General features: G+C 45.4%; 2 protein-coding genes across 2 annotated transcripts in view; both read right to left on the reverse strand.

Moving 5' to 3' along the window:
• The window catches only part of LOC144496918 (class I histocompatibility antigen, F10 alpha chain-like), a 52,442-nt gene extending 34,660 nt beyond the window's left edge, over positions 1-17,782 (reverse strand). Inside the window, exon 1 of the mRNA XM_078217535.1 lies at positions 15,712-17,782. Within this exon, the coding sequence (XP_078073661.1) occupies positions 15,712-15,964 (253 nt within the window). The 5' untranslated portion in view covers positions 15,965-17,782. The remainder of the gene's footprint in view (positions 1-15,711) is intronic.
• Positions 11,079-18,821, reverse strand: LOC144496951 (BOLA class I histocompatibility antigen, alpha chain BL3-7-like). The gene is made up of 3 exons (XM_078217585.1): positions 18,689-18,821; positions 17,963-18,227; positions 11,079-12,604 (listed from the first exon to the last, which is right to left on the reverse strand). Exons 1-3 carry the CDS (start codon positions 18,750-18,752, stop codon positions 12,550-12,552), a joined length of 384 nt encoding a protein of 127 aa, XP_078073711.1. The 5' UTR covers positions 18,753-18,821; the 3' UTR covers positions 11,079-12,549.
• Positions 18,822-21,087: the final 2,266 nt, after the last annotated feature.

The following is a 21,087-nucleotide window of genomic DNA, read 5'->3' on the forward strand; positions in this document are numbered from 1 at the left end:
TGGAGTCAGAAACTTTAGGAACATTTAAGAAGCTATTGGATAGGCACATGGAGTACTTCGGGATGATAGGGAGGAAATAGCTTGATTTGGGTTTCAGACAAAACTCGGCACAACATCATGGGCCGAAGGGCCTGTTCTGTGCTATACTGTTCTATGTTCTATGACCCAATAAAAATCTCTCACTCTTACATTTTAAAGCTCCAATTGTTCACAATTTTTGATGGAGAGACTGGATGTGGATTCCAGACTACTGAATCATTTTAACATTATAAAAAGATCTCCCCTCAAAATTCTAAACTCTCTGGAATAAGAAACAAGTTTATTCAACCCTTCAAACTTCATCCTTTAGTTTAAAAACCCGATCCTCTAAAGTGCATCTCCACACAGAGATCCTTTATTGTCCATTGTCAGTGTTGTGGAGTTGGGGGTAATATTTTTGCATGAATAGAGGATTGGTTAAGAAGAACATAAGAACAAGGAGCAGGAATAGGCCATCTGGCTCCTCGAGCCTGCTCCACCATTCAATAAGATCATGGCTGCTCTTTTTGTGGACTCAGCTCCAGTTACCCACCTGCTACCGTAACTCTTTGACAAAGGGCTTTGACAAAGGGTCATCTGGACTCGAAACATCAACTCTCTTTTCTCTCCTTACAGGTGCTGCCAGACCGACTGAGATTTTCCAGTGTTTTCTCTTTTGGCACTATAACCCTGAATTCCTTTACTGTTCAAAAATGTATCTATCCTTGCCTTAAAAACATTCAATGAGGTATCCTCAACTGCTTCATTGTGCAGGGAATTCCACAGATTCACAACCATTTGGGTGAAGAAGTTCCTCCTCAACTCAGTCCTAAATCTGCTCCATCCTATTTTGAGGCCATTCACCCCCACTCTTTGTTTTCTGTTAGTTTACCAATCCTCTATCCATGCTAATACATTATCCATTACACCGTGCACCTTTATCTTATGCAGCAGCATTTGGTGCGGCACTTTGTCAAATGCCTTCTGGAAATCAAGATCCACCACATCCACAGGTTCCCCATTGTCCACTGCGCATGTTCTGTCCTCAAAGAATTCCACCAAATTAGTTAAACATGACCTGCCCTTCATGAACTCATGCTGCATCTACCCAATGGGGTAATTTAATCCAGATGTCAAATAGACAAGAAACATTGATTTGGCATAAATGGGCCATTTTCAAGTTGGCCGGCTCTGGCTAGTGGAGTGTCACTAGGATCAGTGCTCGGACAATCAGCCATTTACAATCTACATTCATGACTCAGACCAAGAAGACGGGTGTAGTGTAACTAAACTTGCAGCAGCTGCAAAGCTAGCTGGAAATGAGGAAGGATTAAGTTGGTTAGGATTGTATTCATTGGAGTCTAGAAGAATGAGGAGGATTGCACAGAAACCTATAAAATTCAAAGAGGCCTCTACAAGGTAGATCCAGGAAGGATGTTCCCAATGATGGGGGAGTCCAAAACCAGGGTTTGTTGTCTGAGGATACAAGGTAAACCATTGAGGACTGAGATGAGGAGAAATTTCTTCACCCAGAGAGTGGTAAGCCTATGGAATTCACTCTTGCAGGAAGCAGTTGGGGACAAAACATTGTATATTTACTAGAAGCAGTTAGATATAGCATTTGGGGTGAAGGGGATCAAAGGATATGTGGGAAGGCTGGATTGAGTTGGAAAATCAGCCGTGATCATAATGAATGGCAGAGCAGGTTTTATGGGCTGAATGGCCTATTCCTCTTCCTATTTTCAGAGTTTCTATAAAATGCAAACTGTGTGGAGGAATAGAGAGCTGCAAAGAGATTTGGACAAGTTAAGCGAATGGGCTGCAAGGTGGCAGATTGAGTGTAACGTGGGTCAGTGTGGGGTTACACTGTGTCTCCTGCCAGCACAATATGGCCTTCTGCGCATTCACACTGGTCCATACAGACATCACTCTGATTAACCCAGCCTGCCAGAAGGCCTTTATATTGAAGTATGTCCATCCTTCAGTAACAGCATCCCACTTTGTTATACTGTACAAGGGAGTAATAAAGAGAGGGCAGAGTGAGAGACAGAGTCAGAGTAAGTTGTGGCTGTGAGACACAGGTTGTAAAATAAAATATTGGTTCCAGGAAACCTTGCAAAGTCTGTTTTTTACTTTAAAATGTTCTATCAAAGAGACAGAAGATGCAATCACATCTCTTGGTGATATTGGAGACAAGCACAGTATTAATCTAAAGTAAAGTTAAAGTTTATTTATTAGTCACAAGTAGGCTTACATTCACACTGCAATGAAGATACTGCGAAAGTCCCCCAGTCGCCACACTCCGGCACCTGTTCGGGTACACTGAGAGAGAATTCAGCATGGCCAATTCACCTGACCAGCATGTCTTTTGGACTGTAGGAGGAAACCAGAGCACCCGGAGTAAACCCACGCAGACACGGGGAGAATGTGCAAACTTCACACAGACAGTGACCCAATCCGGGAATCAAACCCAGGCCCCTGGCACTGTGAGGCAGCAGTGCGAGCCACTGTGCCTCATTCCACCCTAATTTCACACTCAACCTCTCTGAACTATTGTAATCTCTGCAGGTTTCAGACAGAAATGCTTTTTGAAATGAATGATTTTGTGTTAGGGTATTTCTGAGACCAGGGCACATTTATTTACTGATTAATTCAGGTGTAATGAAGTGAGACAGTTTTATCTGTGGGCCCAGTGAGTGCACATTGCACAACACTTCTGTGTTTGAGGTGAAATGTTGCTTCCTACTTCACATGGTTAGAAATCACGAGAACTGCTCGTGTGTGGCAGAGAACAGAGTTGCTGGATGGGGGGTGGGGGAGGAGCTATTCAACTTTGCTAGCACAGATCGAAAAGTAGAACACTTATTAAAAATTAGAGACCTGTGTGTACTCCACAAGGAACAGACAAATTCTTCCAGGTCGAATCATAGAATCTCTCATGGATGAGAGGGGTGTGGAGGGATATGGTCCAAGTGCAGGTCAGTGGGACTAGGCAAAAAATGGTTTGGCACAGACAAGAAAGGCCAAAAGGCCTGTTTCTGAGCTGTAATTTTCTATGGTCCTCTGCAGTGCAGAAAGAGGTCATTCAGCCCATCGATTCTCCAACAGAGCATCTTACCCAGTCCCTATATCCGTAGCCCCACATATTTACAGGGCTAATTCCCCGAACCAATACATCTTGGGACACTGAGGGGCAATTTAGCCTGGCCAATCCTAACCAGTGGGAGGAAACTGGATCACCCAGACGAAACCCACACAGACATGGGGAGAACGTGCAAACTCCACACAGACAGTCACCCTCGGCTAGAATTGAACCCTGGTCCCTGGCACTGTGGGGGGCAGCAATGCTAACCACTGGTGGTTACCATTACTAACACCACACCTGTAATTCTGTGTAGATGTTTTCCAGGCAGATGGACAAAGTACGTTTCCTTCTCCGACTCTTGGAGCGATCGGGATTTTCAAATGAGGAAAAGTTGAGCAGGTTGGGATTTATTCATTGGAGTTTAGAAAAATGAGAGGTAATCTCACTGAAACGTTAGATTCTGATCGGGATCGATAGGGTAGATACTGAAAGATTCTTTCTGTTAGTGAGCAATAAAACATGAGAGCACAGCCTCAAGATAAGAAGTGAATCATTGAAGATGAGGAAAAATTTCTTCACTGAAAGGATTGTGAATCATTGGGATTCCCTACCCCAGGGAATTGTGGATGCATCATTACTGAAGATATTTAAAACAGACAGATTTGTGGTGTCTCAGGGAACAGAGGTGGACAGAGAGTAGGAGTGAAAATGGAGATGAGGTAGAAAATGATGGGACAGGCGCAAGCGGATGAAGGGATTATTCCTTCTGTTATCTCTCATGTTCTTTACTGACTGAGGATTAATATCTAACCCTGGCACTTCCAACTCACAACTCATCACCCACAGAAATCACTGCACACAGAGGGACCAGCACGATCAGCACCTCTGTGATGTTGTCCCTCAGTGTGTGAGCTGTGTCCTGTATTAATACTGTCCCTCTCAGTGTGTGAGCTGTGTCCTGTATTAATACTGTCCCTCTCAGTCTGTGAGCTGTGTCCTGTACTGATACTGTCCCCCTCAGTGTGTGAGCTGTGTCCTGTATTAATACTGTCCCTGTCAGTGTCTGAGCTGTCTCCTGTACTGATACTGTCCCTCTCAGCGTGTGAGCTGTGTCCTGTACTGATACTGTCCCTCTCAGTGTATGAGCTGTGTCCTGTACTGATACTGTCCCTCTCAGTGTGTGAGCTCTGTGCTGTACTTGATTTGAAAAAGTGATTAGCTGATCAGGCAGAGTAAAATTGAAAGGAAAAATGGTGCACAAAGAAACAGTATTTCGAGATTCGATGCTTGGATCAGCGTAGGGAAATTGGAATGTTTGGGAGAAAGTCGAAAGGAAGAAACAAATAGTGAGAGATCACGGAGATGTGAGACCAAAGATTAGATTATTGAATCAGGATGAAGAAATGGATCTCGCTGCTTTTCAGAAATGGGCCGTTGATGTCTGGTTGGTGGAATATCAGAAGTAGGTTAGAAAAAAGCAATTAAACACTGTCGCTGCAAGAGTGGGTCAGAGGCTGGGAATTTGGTGGAGAGTAACTCAGCTCCTCGGCAAAAGTGCTATTTAGGAAGTCGGTGCAGACTCGATGGGCCGAATGGCCTCCTTCTGCACTCCAAGGATTCCATGGTTGAGTTTACTCAGACAACAACTGAAGAGAGGGAGAGGGGAGGGGGAGATTGTTGATGTTCTGTGAATTCCGTGTTGAAGTTGGAAGATTCTGGGTGAACTGAGGCAGTTTGATGCTGTTGTCCGGATTGTAACCGCGGGGAGACAGACCTGGGGCAATGCCATTGAGATGATGGAAAATGAGCTGCGGGATTGACTGTTGTCGGAAAGAGAGAAAGTTAAAATAAGTTTCAAATCAAAACCGTGACTGAAGCGGATCCTCGGCTTCCGGGTGGGAGAAATTAAACAGGAAAATTCCAGTGAAATAGAAATTAAAGTGAGTGAAAGGAAATTCAGATTGTGTCCCCAGAATCGAGAAAATAAAACAAGTTGCACTTTTTAGGTTGAGAAAGTTTATAAGTTTTGGAATTGAAACACACACGATTGGAAACTCCGCCCTCTGTTGTTTCAATGTAACAATCTTCAATGTTTCCTTTTTTGTTATTTGTGAAACGCGGTTTTCCCTTAATTTCAATAACAAACATTCGTGAAGAAAGAAGATGTGATGGAATTTATTTTATCCCCTTTTAAAAGGCACGTGCTCCGTTTGTCAGGTTGAAAAGATCCAGAGTGAAACTTGAAGTGCTGTGAGAAAGAATTGTGTGGACAGATGTGTGTGTGTAAACTCCCTGTTCGTGAATGAGGAAAGGCTGTGTGAATGCTCTGCATTGCTGTTCCTTCAGACCGGCTCCAACTTTGATGTGTTTTCCTGAAAATGGTTCGGTCTTAAAGAGGATAACAGTTTAAAAGTTTTGAAATTGGAAGCTTGTTACCGGCTACAATGAAACTCTGTTGAAGCTGGTGAAGCATGTGGATTTCTAATCCAGATACAAATTCACATCTGTCAGAGTGGAGTCGTTTTTTAAGCTTTGACGGTGTAATTTCGAATTGAGGAGCTGAATTTAAGGTGATTGTTGATGGATTATTCTTGTGTTTAAAATAGCCATAAAAATCACCCTGGGGAACAATTGGGACTTTATCTTCTGATCTATTTTGCTCCAAGGTTTTTATTCGGAAATATCCAGTTTGAAATGGTGAATCCACAAGACTTGAAGAAATATCTTTGTTCTGCTGAAACCGCCATTACTCTGAGAACATTGTAACCCAGTCTCTTTTTGAAATCACAGTGACAGTGAATTCCTTCACCAAACGTGTTCTGATTTAGAATTAACCCATTCAGTTCCGAGCAGGATGAGCCTTTTCTGTTTTATAAACTCACACACATCCGCACAGGTAACAATTGTGTCCAAAACTGCAAAGTGTAACAATATTTCCAACAGTGACAAGAATTGGAAACTTAGCTGCAGATACCAATTTGTACAAAGACTTTGATATTTCAAAGATATTTGTGATTTGCCAAGACAGAGTGCTTGGGAATGGGAGATCTTGACTTGAGCACACTATCCAATGGAGTTTTTGTTTCAGTATTTTATCAGTGTCACAAGTTGGCTTACATTAACACTGCAATTAAGTTCGTATGAAAATCCCCTAGTCGCCACACTCAGGCACCTGTTGCTGAGGGAGAATTTAGCATGGTCAATGCACCTCACCAGCACAACTTTTGGTCTGTGGGAGGAAACCCACACAGACACGGGCAGAACGTGCAGACTCCACACAGGCAGTGACCCAAGCCGGGAATCGAACCTGGGTCTTTGGTGCTGCCCCATTGCACTCACTTAAAGAAACATGAAAAAAGGGCAGAAGAAATTAGAATTCACAAATTCATCACATGTGAATTAATATTTTAAAATGCTGAAGGAGAAATTTGCTGGGATTTAAAATACACTTTCGCTCCTTTCTATGAATGTTCAGAAGTAAACTATACATGGGGCTTTCTCAATTTGAGATGATTTGAAAAATGTATCATTTAATCTTCTGCTGAAGTAATGAGATGTCACCGAAGATAAGGAGCAAACATGTTAGTGCCAGAAATCAAATTCAATGTCAAAAAATTATATTTGACTGTCAACATTATCCAGGGCTCCCAGTTGAGATAGGATGAAAAATAATGGGATGTTTGTCCGAGGAGAGTGATTGAGAGAGAGATGTAGTGTTAGGAAACATACACACTGCACACATATTAGCATCATCATGGGTGTAATCTGGTATTGAGATATATTTTACAGAAAGGAAAAATGGTTTAGACTGGTAATTTGCTGACTTACTCTTGGTGATGTTTGTGCCCTTGTATAGAGGAAGGTTTCTAACAGCTAATAAGATTTTTAGACAGAATGCGTTCTCTCAAAAGCAGAACACTAGTAAGGAGTTAAATGATTCTTACAACAAGCTGACAAGAATCGTTCACACATATGTGAATGCAGGAACAGAATCAAACAAGTAGTTATGATTTTAAAACATATATATTGATATTTTCGACGTATCTTAAATGTATTATTCACATCAGCCAAAGCGAGCTCCCGCAAGGTATGATGGCAAAGGCAAATATTTTAAAACTAAAGGCCTGGGAACCTAATAATTAGAAAAATTCATATCAGAAAGTTTCATAACTCAAACAATATTATGAATAAGGTTCAGTCACTGTCCACAGAATAGATATGTTCCTAGACATGGGATCACATGTCTAGCCATCTTGGCAGTGAGCTGGTGGGAACATCCACTTTGACCTCTCCAGTAGTGTCTACCATAACCTGGCAACAGTGAAGTAGCTTTAGCCAAGAAGAGAGTGAGCATCCGGATTTAATGGACAAATGGGATACCATTATTCTGGAAGGCACAATGCAGTTGGCTGAGGTACTTGACAGAGATTTATATTGATGTGTATATACTAAATGTAATTGATTTTAATGTCAGGTGGGAATGATTGATAAGAAAAAACTATAATTGATCTGTTTTTGATTGTATATGCCAGATCTATTGAAGAGGTTTTGTCACTCTGCAACAGAGCTACTGAATCCTTTGGTGGTCTCCAGGCAGCTGCTTGTTTTTCTTTTAAATAAATGTTCTGTCTTTATACAGAGATATCTGCCTCGTGAGTTTTGCATTGTCGATAGTTTAAGATTGCACCGGTCATCTTGAAATACCCCACAACACCTTGTCCATGATAGTTTGGTATAAAATGACAATTGATAGGCTGGTCATTATGAAAGGCCATGGGACCATGCAGTGGGGTGTAAGCAAAGACCCCACAACAGGACCCCTGTCTCCCCTTCCCTGCCACTCCCCCCCTCCCCATTGTCCAGAAATAATGTTGGGATCCGAATGCGAGAGTGACTGGATGAGTGTCATTCTGTTACGTGTGAAGTAGGAACTATACGATCAGTGAGGAGAAGCTTCAGTCTGAGTGAGACAGAGACCAAAGGAGTAAATTTGGGAATGTGGTTCCAAGTGGAAATTTAACTCGGAAATCTTTTGCACGTTCAGTTTTCGAGTAAAGGTCAAATTCTGAACTAAAACCAGCAGCCTTCAAGTAAGTTAAATAGCCTAGCTGCCCCGGGCTGTCTGTCGGTGTGTATCTTCTGTGAAAACCATTGTTGGAAGGTGAAAACAGAAGTAGAAGTCAGCAAGCACACCCACAGTACCCCTGCAATGGCCAGTTTACAGACTCAACTCACAGCCTTACAGGCCACACCGCTACTCTCCGAACAGGCGGCACAGGGACACATCCACAGGCTGCACTGCACATTTGGCCAAATCTAGAGAGATCTCCCCAGCAGACACCCCATCTCCTGGGTCTGGGCAGCACGATGGCGCAGTGGTTAGCACTGCTGCCCCACAGCGCCAGGGACCTGGATTCAATCCCCGGCTTGGGCAACTGTCTGTGCCGAGTCTGCACGTTCTCCCCGTGTCTGCGTGGGTTTTCTCCGGGTGCTCTGGTTTCTTCCCACATTCCAAAAGTTGTGCTGTTGAGGTGCATTAGAAATGCTAAATTCTCCCTCAGTGTAACTGAACAGGCACTGGAGGATTTTCACAGTAACCTTCATTGCAACGTTAACGTAAGTCTACTTGTGACACTAATAAATAAACTGGAAACTTTAACTTTTGTTCAGCACCCTCTCCCCCCCGCACCGCCCCCCCCCCCCCCCGCCCCCCCCCTCACCCCAACCATGTGCAAACCCCAAGGCAGCTCTGTCGAAGAGGATGCAGCAGTGGGGCAAGGCTACAGTGATACAGATAAAATGGGTACATGAACATTGCACAGTCTTCATCTCGATCCTGCTGGGTCATTTCCAAAGGCATTTAAGAGACAACCACATTGCTGTGGGTCTGGAGTCACATGTAGGGCAGACCAGGTAAGGACAGCAGATTTCCTTCCTTCAAGGACATTAGTGAACAAGATGGGTTTTTACAACAGTCGGCAATGGCTTTGTGGTCATCATTAGACTTTATTTTTTATTGAGTTCAATTTCCATCCTCTACCATAATGGGATTCAACCCAGATTCCCAGAGCTTTATCCTGTGTCTCTGGATTCCTATCCAGTGACAATACCTCGACACTGCCAGCAGCCCAAACTCCATGTGGAAGTACTGGGCATGTATCACACAGCTTGATGTGTGGTGGGATTATCAAAATCAGGAATCATTGTGATCCAGCGATAGAGATGTGCAAAGAACAGATTTAATCTTCACTAATAATCCTGTGTGGTAATTTTTTTCGAAAGTCCATATACAGAGATCCACCAAATGTTCCCATCACCGTCTGTTACCATCGCTTGATGTGCATTTCTGACCTTGCAAAGGTCCTTCTGCTGTGAGAGCTGAGAGGACTGTCACTCAGCCTCTGCTGTTCTCAGCCAGCCTCTCTGGCCCAAACACAGCACCCCGTCCCCAGCTACTGTGGGGACCAGTGGCCGACCGTGACCCTCTTGCCTGCTTGCGCCGATCTACTCTTGCAACTTGCCCCACCTGCTCAGACAGATCGACTTCGCGACACCCCCTCCCACCACAATAGCCAGCCCGAACCCCCCCTCCCCTGCCATGGCCAGCCTGGAGCATGCCCCTCCCTCCCCCACTGATCACTGTGGCACAGTGCACAGAGGTTCCCCCCAGCCCACTAGCACCAATCGGCTGCCCTGGCCTGGCCCCTCCCCAATAGGCCTGCCCCCTCAGGCCCCACCTTCGTAGCATAGCCTGATACCCAGTTGGCAATGCCAGGGTGCTAGACTGGCACTGCCCAAGGGGCACCCTCCCTGCCAGCTACCCCTGGCGGAGAGCCACAAGGCCTCTATTTCTACCAGCGAGGCCGTTACATCTGGTCCCCATTGGTGGGGGCCAGCTGTGATTCTCGCTGGAGAGAATCTCTCCCGGTGAGGCCACAGAGGAAAGTGAACACAGACGATAACGTCCCAGGCTCGTGAACTCAATGCAAAAGATGTGTAAATTTTATTTAAATGATTTATTCAGCCTTGCACCGGAAATGGATGCGAAGCTGACCTTGCCGGATGTCTGGTGTGGGTAAGATCGCAACAGGGGAGAAATCGGGCGTGAACCTGATTTCTCAACTTGCTCACAATATTACCGACTCACCCCGACCATCAGCCAGTGGGGCACAAAGGGAAGATCACCTCCCTCGACAGGATAAACAGAGTGAAAGTGTTAATGATCATACAGAAGCTGCTATGAGAAAAACCACTGGCCTCTATTAAAGCTTCCCAGATAAGCGTCAAGGCCGAGACACAAGGAAGGAAAGCCTAGAATAGAGGTTCATTTATTAACAAAGGCTATTAGACTGAAAGAGTTCATTAAATTAGACATCTGGACATGGGAGAGGTATTTGATATCTACAAACCCAGACTCAAGCTAGGATGTTACAGATAACTTGTAACAACATGAATTCATAGAATCCCTACAGTGCAGAATGAGGCCATTTGGCCCATCGAGTCTGCACCAACCACAATCCCACCAGGCCCTATTGCTGTAACCCCACATATTTATCCTGCTAATCCCCCTGACACGAGGGTCAATTTATCATGGCAATCAACCTAACCCGCATCTTTGGACTGTGGGCGGAAACCGGAGCACCCGGAGGAAACCCACACAGGCACAGGGAGAATGTGCAAACTCCACACAGACAGTGACCCGAGGCCGGAATTGAACCCTGGTCCTTGGTGCTGTGAGGCAGCAGTGCTAACCACTGTGCCACCGTGCTGCCCCACTGTGCCACCTCTATTAGGTCAGCTAACATGATTAAATCTTCATGCTCATTGGATATTATAATTGTTATAATCCAGGTCAGAAACTCCAAGGTATTTTATGAAGTCAGCCTGAACCATAAGTTTTACACTTTGAATTTGGCTGGGGGAAGCATGAGATGTTTCACTTCAGCTATAATTTAAATGACCCGCTAGGGAGCTTTAATCAAACAAAGTTTATTTAAGAATACAGTTAACAAATAGAATGAAAATGTGCAATAACCTTTACTATTACAAACAAGAAAAAACACAACCATGATATTGTATAAACCTTAACAACGAAATACACTGTTCCAATACAACAAACATCCTTATAAACACACACCTGCCTCAGGTTTAGCACAGAAAATAAGAATACTCACGCGGTTTTGCAGCTCAGCAACGCCTGCTGTGAATTAGTCCTTTGGATAGAATTGAAACTCTGGCGTCTCAGGCTTGTAACTTCCAGCAGACATTGAGGTAGAGATAAAGCCACTGCTGGCCTCTAACTATTAACCAGCAAACCACTGACAGCAAGGTTTTCACTCCAGGAAGGCAAGAAAAACTGCTTCCAACAGAGCAGAATTTCTAATAACAGGGAGAGAGGCACGGAAATACCGCCTTTCAGTCTGAAGTCCAAACACCTTCCAACTAAAAAAGCAGCCAGCAGCCCAAACCACAAGTGAAATAACTCTTGTCACCTGACCTATCAATCATTCTTCCCTCTAACAATTGAAAAGGGTTGTAAACTCGTAAAGCTCCAGGACATCACAGTAGGCCCAGATTAAAAATAAACAAAACCCCATTTAAGCAGCAATAAAAGGACACCTAAGCACACAAGTTGGCAACAATGAAAAAAACACAGCTGCCTACAAACTGCAGAAAACATGATTTAAATAATACATTTCTTAAAGGCACAGTAATGTCACATAATTAAACAGGCATGCAACGGTGGTGATTGGTGTTTAACATTTGTATCATATGCATGTTGTAACCTGAATCAATAATTGTGAGTGGATAGAGATAACTCCCATACCTTGATTGGTATGTTGGTTACTCGTAATCATATCTGAAAGTATAACTGCTTGTGCAATTCTGAATTCTGTACTCTGGCTGCCTTTCTGGGATCCTTGCATATCAAACAGATGTGTGACTTGGTTTGGCTACATCAAGGGAAAAAAGTTGTAACAACTTGAGAAGGCTGATCACCAAAAATCCCCACAACACAGGGCAGATCAGAGTAGCTTAAACAGACAGAGCAATGCCTGAGAGCCCATCACCTCTAGAATCTGCACAGGGTAAACTAGGCAGATCAGAATAGCTTAAACAGTGCAGCTCCTGATACAGCAATGCCTGACAACCCATAACCTCTAGAATCAGTGCAGGGTAAACAATGAATCGCCTGATGAAGGAGCAGCGATACAAAAGCTCGTGATCCCAAATAAACCTCTTGGACTTTAACTTGGTGTTGTGAGACTTCTTACTCCAGAATCTGTGCAGGGTAAACAGGTCAGGTCAGAACAGCTTCAAAAGTGCAGCTCCAGATAGAGCAATTCCTGACAAACTATTGCCACAGTTCCGTTCACAGAGAGTCACATATGCAGTGTTTAAATCAGTCAGTCGCTGTCATTTCAATTAAATCTTCCCAGATTCTCTCATCCACTCTGCCGCTGATCTCGGGACTGGTGTCCCTGGATTACAAACCGGACACTGAGGATGAGAAAGAAATACATCGCTATAGAGTGAGGCAATCCCAGCAGAAGTGGAACACCCCCAACAAAACCCCTCAGATCCACCCAACTCCCACATATACCAGAAGCAAAATCCATCAGAACCCTAACACCTAATACTGCAGAAACCTGGAATCGTACAGAGAGTGTAGGGGTGAAATTAAAAGGGAAACCAGGAAAGTAAAGTGAGAGGATGAAAAATGCTGCCAAGAAAATATCAAGAAACCTCCAAGGATGTTCTCTAAGTACATGAAGAGAAAAGGAGAAGGAAAGGGTAGAGTCTGTTGGAGACCAATAAGATTGTCCGTGTGAGAGGGTGGAGAATGTGGTGAGATTGTGAATAAATACATTGCCACTGTCTTTGGGAAACAGGGAGCAATGCTGACATTGCACTTAAAGAAGAAGAGTGTGAATTACTGCATCAGATAAACATTGTAACAGAGGATGGATTAACAGATTTTAGAGTTTTGAAAGTCGATAAATCTCCTGGTTAAAAGAAGCAAGGGAGGACATTCAAGAGGCTCTGATCATCAGAATCATCCCTCCCGGGCTACAGGAGTGTGGAAGGAGATTAAAGGACTACCAACATTACACCATGGATTGAAAAGGGAAGAAAAGGTAACCTGAATAATTATACACCAGTTAGTGTAACTTCGGTGGTGGGAAAATTATTGGAATCAATTTTGAGGAACGGTGCACACCTTCATTTAGACTAAACTGAATTAAAATTTGGAAGAGGTAAGAAGGAGGGTTGATGAGGGCAGTGGGGTGGACGTGGTCAAGAGAGATTTTAATAATGCTTTCGACAAGGTCCCACATGGCGAGCTGGTCAGAAATGTAAAAATCATTGAGATCCAACACACATTGGCAAATCAGACCCCAAATAGCTCAGTGGCAGGAAGCAAAGGGTTAAGGGGTTTTCGTGACTGCAAGGCTGTTACCAGTGGGGGTTTCAAAGGACCCAGCTCTCACGCCTTTGCTTTTTGTAGTTTATATTAATGAATTAGATTCAAATGTAGGGGGAATGATAAAGAAGTTTAGAGATGTACAAATATTGTCCGTGTGGGTGACAGTGAGGAGGAAAACTTCAGACTGCAGGAAGATAGAGATGGTCTGGGCAGTTGGGAGAATAGTGGAAAATGGAATTCAATCCGGAGCAGTGAGAGGTGATGGATTTTGGGAGGATTAACAAGGCAACGGGATTCCCCGATAAATGGGAGGATAATGAGTAATGTGGAGGAACAGAAGGACCCAGGAGTGTATGTCCCCAGATTGGGAAAGGTATCAGGTCAGGACAGGTTAATAACATGTTTAGGAAGATATATAACATGTTCTCCTTTATTAGCCAAGACACAGAACAGAGTGGTTTTGCGAGAACTGTAAACAACATCAGACAGACGAGAGCTGAAGCATTGCAAACAGTCTGGTCAGCACATTACACAAAAGATGTGATTGTATTGGAGAGAATGTAGAGGAGATTGTTTAATGTGGACAGGACTGGAGAATGTTCACTGTGAGGAAAGAGCGGATAGGCTGGAATAGGATTCTGTCGAACAGAGGAGGCCGAGGGGAGATTTAATTGAGGTGGATATAATTATGAGGAGCCATGGTAAATAGAGATAACACATTTACCCAAGCAGAAGGATCAAAAACCAAGGGGCACAGGTTTAAAGTAATTGGTAGAACGGTCAGGGTGGAAATGAGGAAAGGGATTTTCACCCAGAGGGTGGGAGGGACCCGGGACTCACTGTCTGAAAGGATGGTAGAGGCAGAAACTCTCACCACATTGAGTCAATTCTTGGATGTCGAGTTGAAGAGCTGTGATCTACAGAGCTGCAGACCGAGTACAGGAAGGTGAGATTAGGCTGGAGAGCTCTTCATTAACAGGAAGGGATATGATGGGCTGAATGGCCTCACTCTCGATCATAAATTTTCTGCCATTCAACATTCCATCCACACAACACCAGTTAAACCCATCAGAGCCCCAAACACAGCTAAACCCATCAGACCCCCAAACACCAGCTAAACCCATCAGACCCCCAAACACCACCAAAAACCATCAGAGCCCCAAACACCAGCTAAACCCATCAGCGCTCCAAACACCAGCTAAACTCATCAGACCCCCAAACACCAGCAAAACCCATCAGACCCCCAAACACAAGCTAAACCCATCAGACCCCCAAACACCATCAAAACCCATCAGACCCCCAAACGCCAGCTAAACCCATCAGAGCCCCAGACACCAGCTAAACCCATCAGAGCCCCAAACAACACCAAAAGCCATCAGAGCCCCAAACACCAGCTAAACCCATCAGGCCCCCAAACACCAGCTAAACCCATCAGCGCTCCAAACACCAGCTAAAGTCATCAGACCCCCAAACACCAGCAAAACCGATCAGACCCCCAAACACTAGCGAAACCCATCAGACCCCCAAACAGCAGCAAAACCCATCAGGCCCCCAAACACCAGCTAAACCCATCAGCGTTCCAAACACCAGCTAAACCCATCAGTCCCCCAAACACCAGCTAAACCCATCAGACCCCCAAACACCAGCAAAACCCATCAGACCCCCAAACACCAGCTAAACCCATCAGAGCCCCAAACACCAGCTAAACCCATCAGACCCCCAAACACCAGCTAAACCCTAAACACCAGCTAAACCCATCAGAGCCCCAAACACCAGCTAAACCGCGAAGATCCACTCTGTACCCCAAACATTCAGCGAAAGATCAGAACCATCACAAAACACGATTGATGTTAAATCCTGTGGGAATGACAGACCCCAGTGGCCAAATTCAGGGAAAACTCTGGGAATTCTGTCTTCCTTAAGGAAATTGAGCCCTCCCCCCCCGCACCCTCTCCCCTCCCCCCCAGCACCCTCCCCCCCCGCACCCTCCCACCTCACCCCCACCCCCCGCACCCTCCCCCCCTCACTCCCCCGCACCCTCCCCCCCTCCCCCCCAGCACCCTCTCCCCCTCACTCACCGACTCTCACATCCCCCCTCATTCACCGACTCTCACTCCCCCCTCACTCACCGACTCTCACTCCCCCCTCACTCACTGACTCTCACTCATCCCTTACTCACCGACTCTCAGTAATTTTTGTCCGTACTCCAGATATTTCCTCAGCCACTCGATACACTCCACCTCCAGGTAACGTTTCCATCGCTGGTTAATGACCGTGCTGCCCTCCCACTTTTGTTTGATGATCTCTCCCCAAGGGACGGGGGTCACCCACACCAGAAGATCCTTATCAAAACTGATGAAATCTAGTCCGTCCCACCCGTACTGGTTGAATCCAGTCGTATTCCCATCATCACTCAGGTCACAGCCGGTCATCAGCTGGTGTATGTGGATCCCGGTGGATTAGAAAGATAACCTGCCAATCAGGGCCAGTCCCAATAAAAGCTGCACTCACCATGAACCCATCCAAACAGATCCGTTCCCACTGGAGGTCCAGCCACCACACACACACACACACACACACACACACACACACACACACACACAGCCAATCCGGCCCAATCCAACTGGAGGCAAAGCCACCAAACACACACAATCAGATTCAGTTGACCAACAGACCTTACAGAGCTCATGCACAACCTCAGTTAATCAGCCCCCAGTCCCAGATCCTGATCCGCTCCCAGTTTCTCCCACTCTGACCCAGACGCCCCGCATCCTGAGAGAGAGGCTGAGTGCTGGGAGAGTGAAGACTCACAAAGAACAAAGAACAATACAGCACAGGAACAGGCCCTTCGACCCGCCAAGCCCGTGCCGTTCCCTGGTCCAAACTAGACCATTATTTTGTATCCCTCCATTCCCACTCCGTTCATATGGCTGTCTAGATAAGTCTTAAACGTTCCCAGTGTGTCCGCCTCCACCACCTTGCCTGGCAGCGCATTCCAGGCCCCCGCCACCCTCTGTGTAAAATATGTCCTTCTGATATCTGTGTTAAACCTCCCCCCCCGCCTTCACCTTGAACCTATGACCCCTCGTGAACGTCACCACCGACCTGGGGAAAACCTTCCCACCGTTCACCCTATCTATGCCTTTCATAATTTTATACACCTCTATTAAGTCTCCCCTCATCCTCCATCTTTCCAGGGAGAACAACCCCAGTTTACCCAATCTCTCCTCATAACTAAGCCCCTCCATACCAGGCAACATCCTGGTAAACCTCCTCTGTACTCTCTCCAAAGCCCCCACGTCCTTCTGGTAGTGTGGCGACCAGAACTGGACGCAGTATTCCAAATGCGGCCGAACCAACGTTCTATACATCTGCAACATCAGACCCCAACTTTTATACTCTATGCCCCATCCTATAAAGGCAAGCATGCCATATGCCTTCTTCACCACCTTCTTCACCTGTGACGTCACCTTCAAGGATCTGTGGACTTGCACACCCAGGTCCCTCTGCGTATCTACACCCTTTATGGTTCTGCCATTTATTGTATAGCTCCTCCCTACATTATTTCTACCAAAATGCATCTCTTCGCATTTATCAGGATTGAACTCCATCTGCCATCTCTTTGCCCAAATTTCCAGCCTATCTATATCCTTCTGTAGCTTCTGACAATGCTCCTCACTATCTGCAAGTCCTGCCAATTTTGTGTCGTCCGCAAACTTACTGATCACCCCAGTTACACCTTCTTCCAGATCGTTTATATGAATCACAAACAGCAGAGGTCCCCATACAGAGCCCTGCGGAACACCACTAGTCACAGCCGGAAAAAGACCCTTCCACTACCACCCTCTGTCTTCTGTGACCAAGCCAGTTCTCCACCCATCTAGCCACCGCCCCCTTTATCCCATGAGATCCCACCTTTTTCACCCGCCTACCATGAGGGACTTTGTCAAACGCTTTACCAAAGTCCATATAGACCACATCCACGGCCCTTCCCTCGTCAACCATTCTGGTCACTTCTTCCAAAAACTCCACCAGGTTAGTGAGGCATGACCTCCCTCTCACAAAACCATGCTGACTATCGTTAATGAGTTTATTCCTTTCTAAATGCGCATACATCCTATCTCTAAGAATCTTCTCCAACAACTTCCCCACCACGGACGTCAAGCTCACCGGCCTATAATTATCCGGGTTATCCTTCCTACCCTTCTTAAATAATGGGACCACATTAGCTATCCTCCAATCCTCTGGGACCTCACCTGCGTCCAGTGACGAGACAAAGATTTGCGTCAGAGGCCCAGCGATTTCATCTCTTGTCTCCCTGAGCAGCCATGGATAGATTCCATCAGGCCCTGGGGATTTGTCAGTCTTTATATTCTCTAACAAACCTAACACTTTCTCCCTTGTAATGGAGATTTTCTCCAACGGTTCACCTCCTGACTGGTTGGTTGGTTCGATACATGAGGGTCTGAATATTATCTTTGAGACATCGTGCCCCCTCCTGTGTGAGCTTCTTCTTCTGTTCCCAGGACTCAAGCCCCTCGCTCTCCACCATCCACTGCTCCCGGGGGATCAGCTCCCTCCGATCGCTGTCGTACACAACAAACGGGACACCATCCACATAACCGACAGCCACAAACTCCGGGAAACCTGGAATTGGAGTCATTCCCGTGAGGAAACACCGGAGAGAGTGAGACACTGAAATATAGAGAGAGAGAATTCAGGATAGACACCCTAAAAACACCAACACCCTCACACACACACACACACACACACACACACACACACACACACACACAGAGATCAGGGCATGAACCCCAAAACACTGATTCCAAACTGAGAGCAAGACCTCCACCCATGCCCCTGTACCCAGCCTGGCATTGCCCCTCTCACACCCCATCACTCACTGACCCAAGGTTAATGCCCCAGTGCCCAGCCTGGCACTGCCCCTCTCACACCCCATCACTCACTGACCCAGGGTTAATGCCCCAGTACCCAGCCTGGCATTGCCCCTCTCACACCCCATCACTCACTGACCCAGGGTTAATGCCCCAGTACCCAGCCTGGCATTGCCCCTCTCACACCCCATCACTCACTGACCCAGGGTTAATGCCCCAGTACCCAGCCTGGCATTGCCCCTCTCACACCCCATCACTCACCTGCAGACACCTCTCCACACAGAAGGACCAGCTCTATCAGTCCAATCATTGCTGCTTCCCTCATGTTGAGAGAAACATTTGGAGGAAACTCTTTTTCAAAGAAAGGCCATTTTCTCAACTCACTCCTTCTGTCTTTTCCTGTTTACACTGAGCCTCAATCTGATTGGACCCGAAATAGGACTGGACCAATCAGAATAAAGAGATTCAGTGAGTCATCAGTCTCCGGCAGAATAGACACAAACAGGTTGAGAAACTGCCTCAATGTTGAGAACTGTCCAATCAGATAAATACAGCTGCTGACATCATCAGTTGCCGGGTAGAATCAGCTGAAAGGAGTTTGATACAGTGACAGAGGGAAGGACATTAAGAACAGGAGCAGGTCTGAGCGAACCATTCAGTGAGATCACTGCTGATCTGGACCCCAGTTTCTGACTATAAACCATATCCTCAGATATCATTACCCAATAAAAATCTGTCACTCTGAGATTGAAAAGCTCCAATTGTTAACTTTTTATTGTGGAGAGACTGGATGTGGATTCCACACTGCTGAATTATTTTAACATTATAAACAGATCGATCAGATCACCCATCAACATTCTAAAAGCTGGGGAATAAAAAACCCTTTTATTTAACCTCCTTTTATTATTCTGGTGATCAGAACTGCACCCCCTCCAAGACCAATCTCTCCTTCCTGAGGTGTGGTGTCCAGAACTGAACACAGTGACTCCGAAAGTGTCTGACCAAGACTCTGTTAAACTGAAGCTTCACTTCCATCACTTTATATACCAGCCCCCTCCAGATAAAGTTCAATGTGCCCTTAGAGAGAATGGTGAAATGGGCAGATACAAATACAATGCAGAGAAGCGTTTTAAGTGATGCAGTTTGAAGGGAAGAAGATAAACAGGTAATCTAAACTGAATGGGACGGCTATAAAGGGATTGTGGGAACAGAGAGACCTGAGTGAGTATGAGGCTGGCAGGAAGGTGTGATGAGGCTGTGAAAGAAGCATTTGGACCCCATTGCTTTATAAATAGAAGCACAGATTACAAAAGCAAGGAGGTCACGCTGAACATTGATAAAATATTGATTCGATCTCAGCTGGAGAATTGTATCCGTTTCTGGTCACAATGTTTCAGGAAGGATGTCGAGGCCTTGGAGAGGGTACAGAGGAAATTTGCTGAATTATTGGAGATGAGAAACTTCTGACTGACAGTAGGACTAATCCAATGTATTGGTACAATCATACCTTCCAAATATCTTGGAAAGACATTGCATTATCTGGTAATGGATGATGACCTCGCAATTTTTTTTAAGAAGGCCATAAGTTCTCCTTGGACAGGGAGCCAGCCTGTCTTCACCTGAGCTGTGTGGGACTTGAGGAAGAGATGTTTGTTTGTTCTGAACTGGAATCACTTTAATTGATGGGGAATAAAACTGAAAAGTAAAGGCTAGTGATGTTCTGGAAATCACATGGCAGGGACAGAGTTTAAGTTTTGAACCTGTTGGTTTTGAAATCAGTCTCCTTGGGGAATAAGTTGAGAAATGGAGACGGCCCGACCTGATTCTCTCTCTACCTTGCCTCAAGTTGTGTCTGGTTCACTACTACCTGCCAGAGAATCCTCATCTGAGTGTAACCTGTCTGCATTTTGGACCTGCAAAGCTGAAACAGGAAGAATTGGTCCAGATCCATATTCTCCTCCGCGCCAAAGCTCTGTTGGTGTGAAACGCCAGACATCCACTGGTCTTCACATGAGGGAACACCAGCACGACAGCATTGAACCCTTTCAATCTTTATCCTTTATTTTAAAAAGCCTATCCTCTGCATAGAGACCCAATGTCCTTGTTCTTTAATTGTACAGGAGTTGAGGGCAATGTATTTGCATGAATAGAGGATTGGCTAATGGACAGGAAACATTGATTTGGCATAAATGGGGCATTTACAAGTTGGCCGACTGTGATTAGTGGAGTGTCACTAGGATCAGTGCTGGGACAATCAGTCATTGACAATCTTTATGTGTGACTCAGATGCAGAGACAGAATGTGATGGATCTAAATTTGGAGCAGCTACAAAGATAGGAAATGAGGAGAGATTGAGTCGGTTGGGATTGTGACGTTAGTGTACTTTTGAGAAAGTTTTTTAAAAATCATGATCTCTGCAACTCTCACAGCTTCAATATTTTCTCAGCTCACAGCCTCAGGTAATGTCATTTGCTGCTGGTTTGATTGGAGATGTCCTTTTATTGCTACTTCAATTGTTTAAATGGGGTCTGTCTATTTTAACTCTGGGTTGTTTTGTGACCCTGCATTGCTAGGAGGATGGACATGTGTTTTTGGACAGTTTTTTTTTCAGTGAGTTTAAGGTTTCATTTTCTGTTTGGCTGCAGGTAGAGTTGAGTTTC

The sequence above is a fragment of the Mustelus asterias genome, chromosome 8 (genome assembly GCF_964213995.1).
Source record: "Mustelus asterias chromosome 8, sMusAst1.hap1.1, whole genome shotgun sequence".
Lineage (NCBI taxonomy): Eukaryota > Metazoa > Chordata > Chondrichthyes > Carcharhiniformes > Triakidae > Mustelus > Mustelus asterias.

Excerpts from the sequence above, each read along its gene's own strand:
- LOC144496951 (XM_078217585.1), bottom strand. The coding sequence starts at position 18,752 with ATGAGGGAAGCAGCAATGATTGGACTGATAGAGCTGGTCCTTCTGTGT. Across the intron at positions 18,228-18,688 it reads GTGTGGAGAGGTGTCTGCAG|TGTCTCACTCTCTCCGGTGT; the intron begins GTGAGTGATGGG and ends TCTATATTTCAG. Across the intron at positions 12,605-17,962 it reads ACCAACCAACCAGTCAGGAG|TGTCCGGTTTGTAATCCAGG; the intron begins GTGAACCGTTGG and ends TCTCATCCTCAG.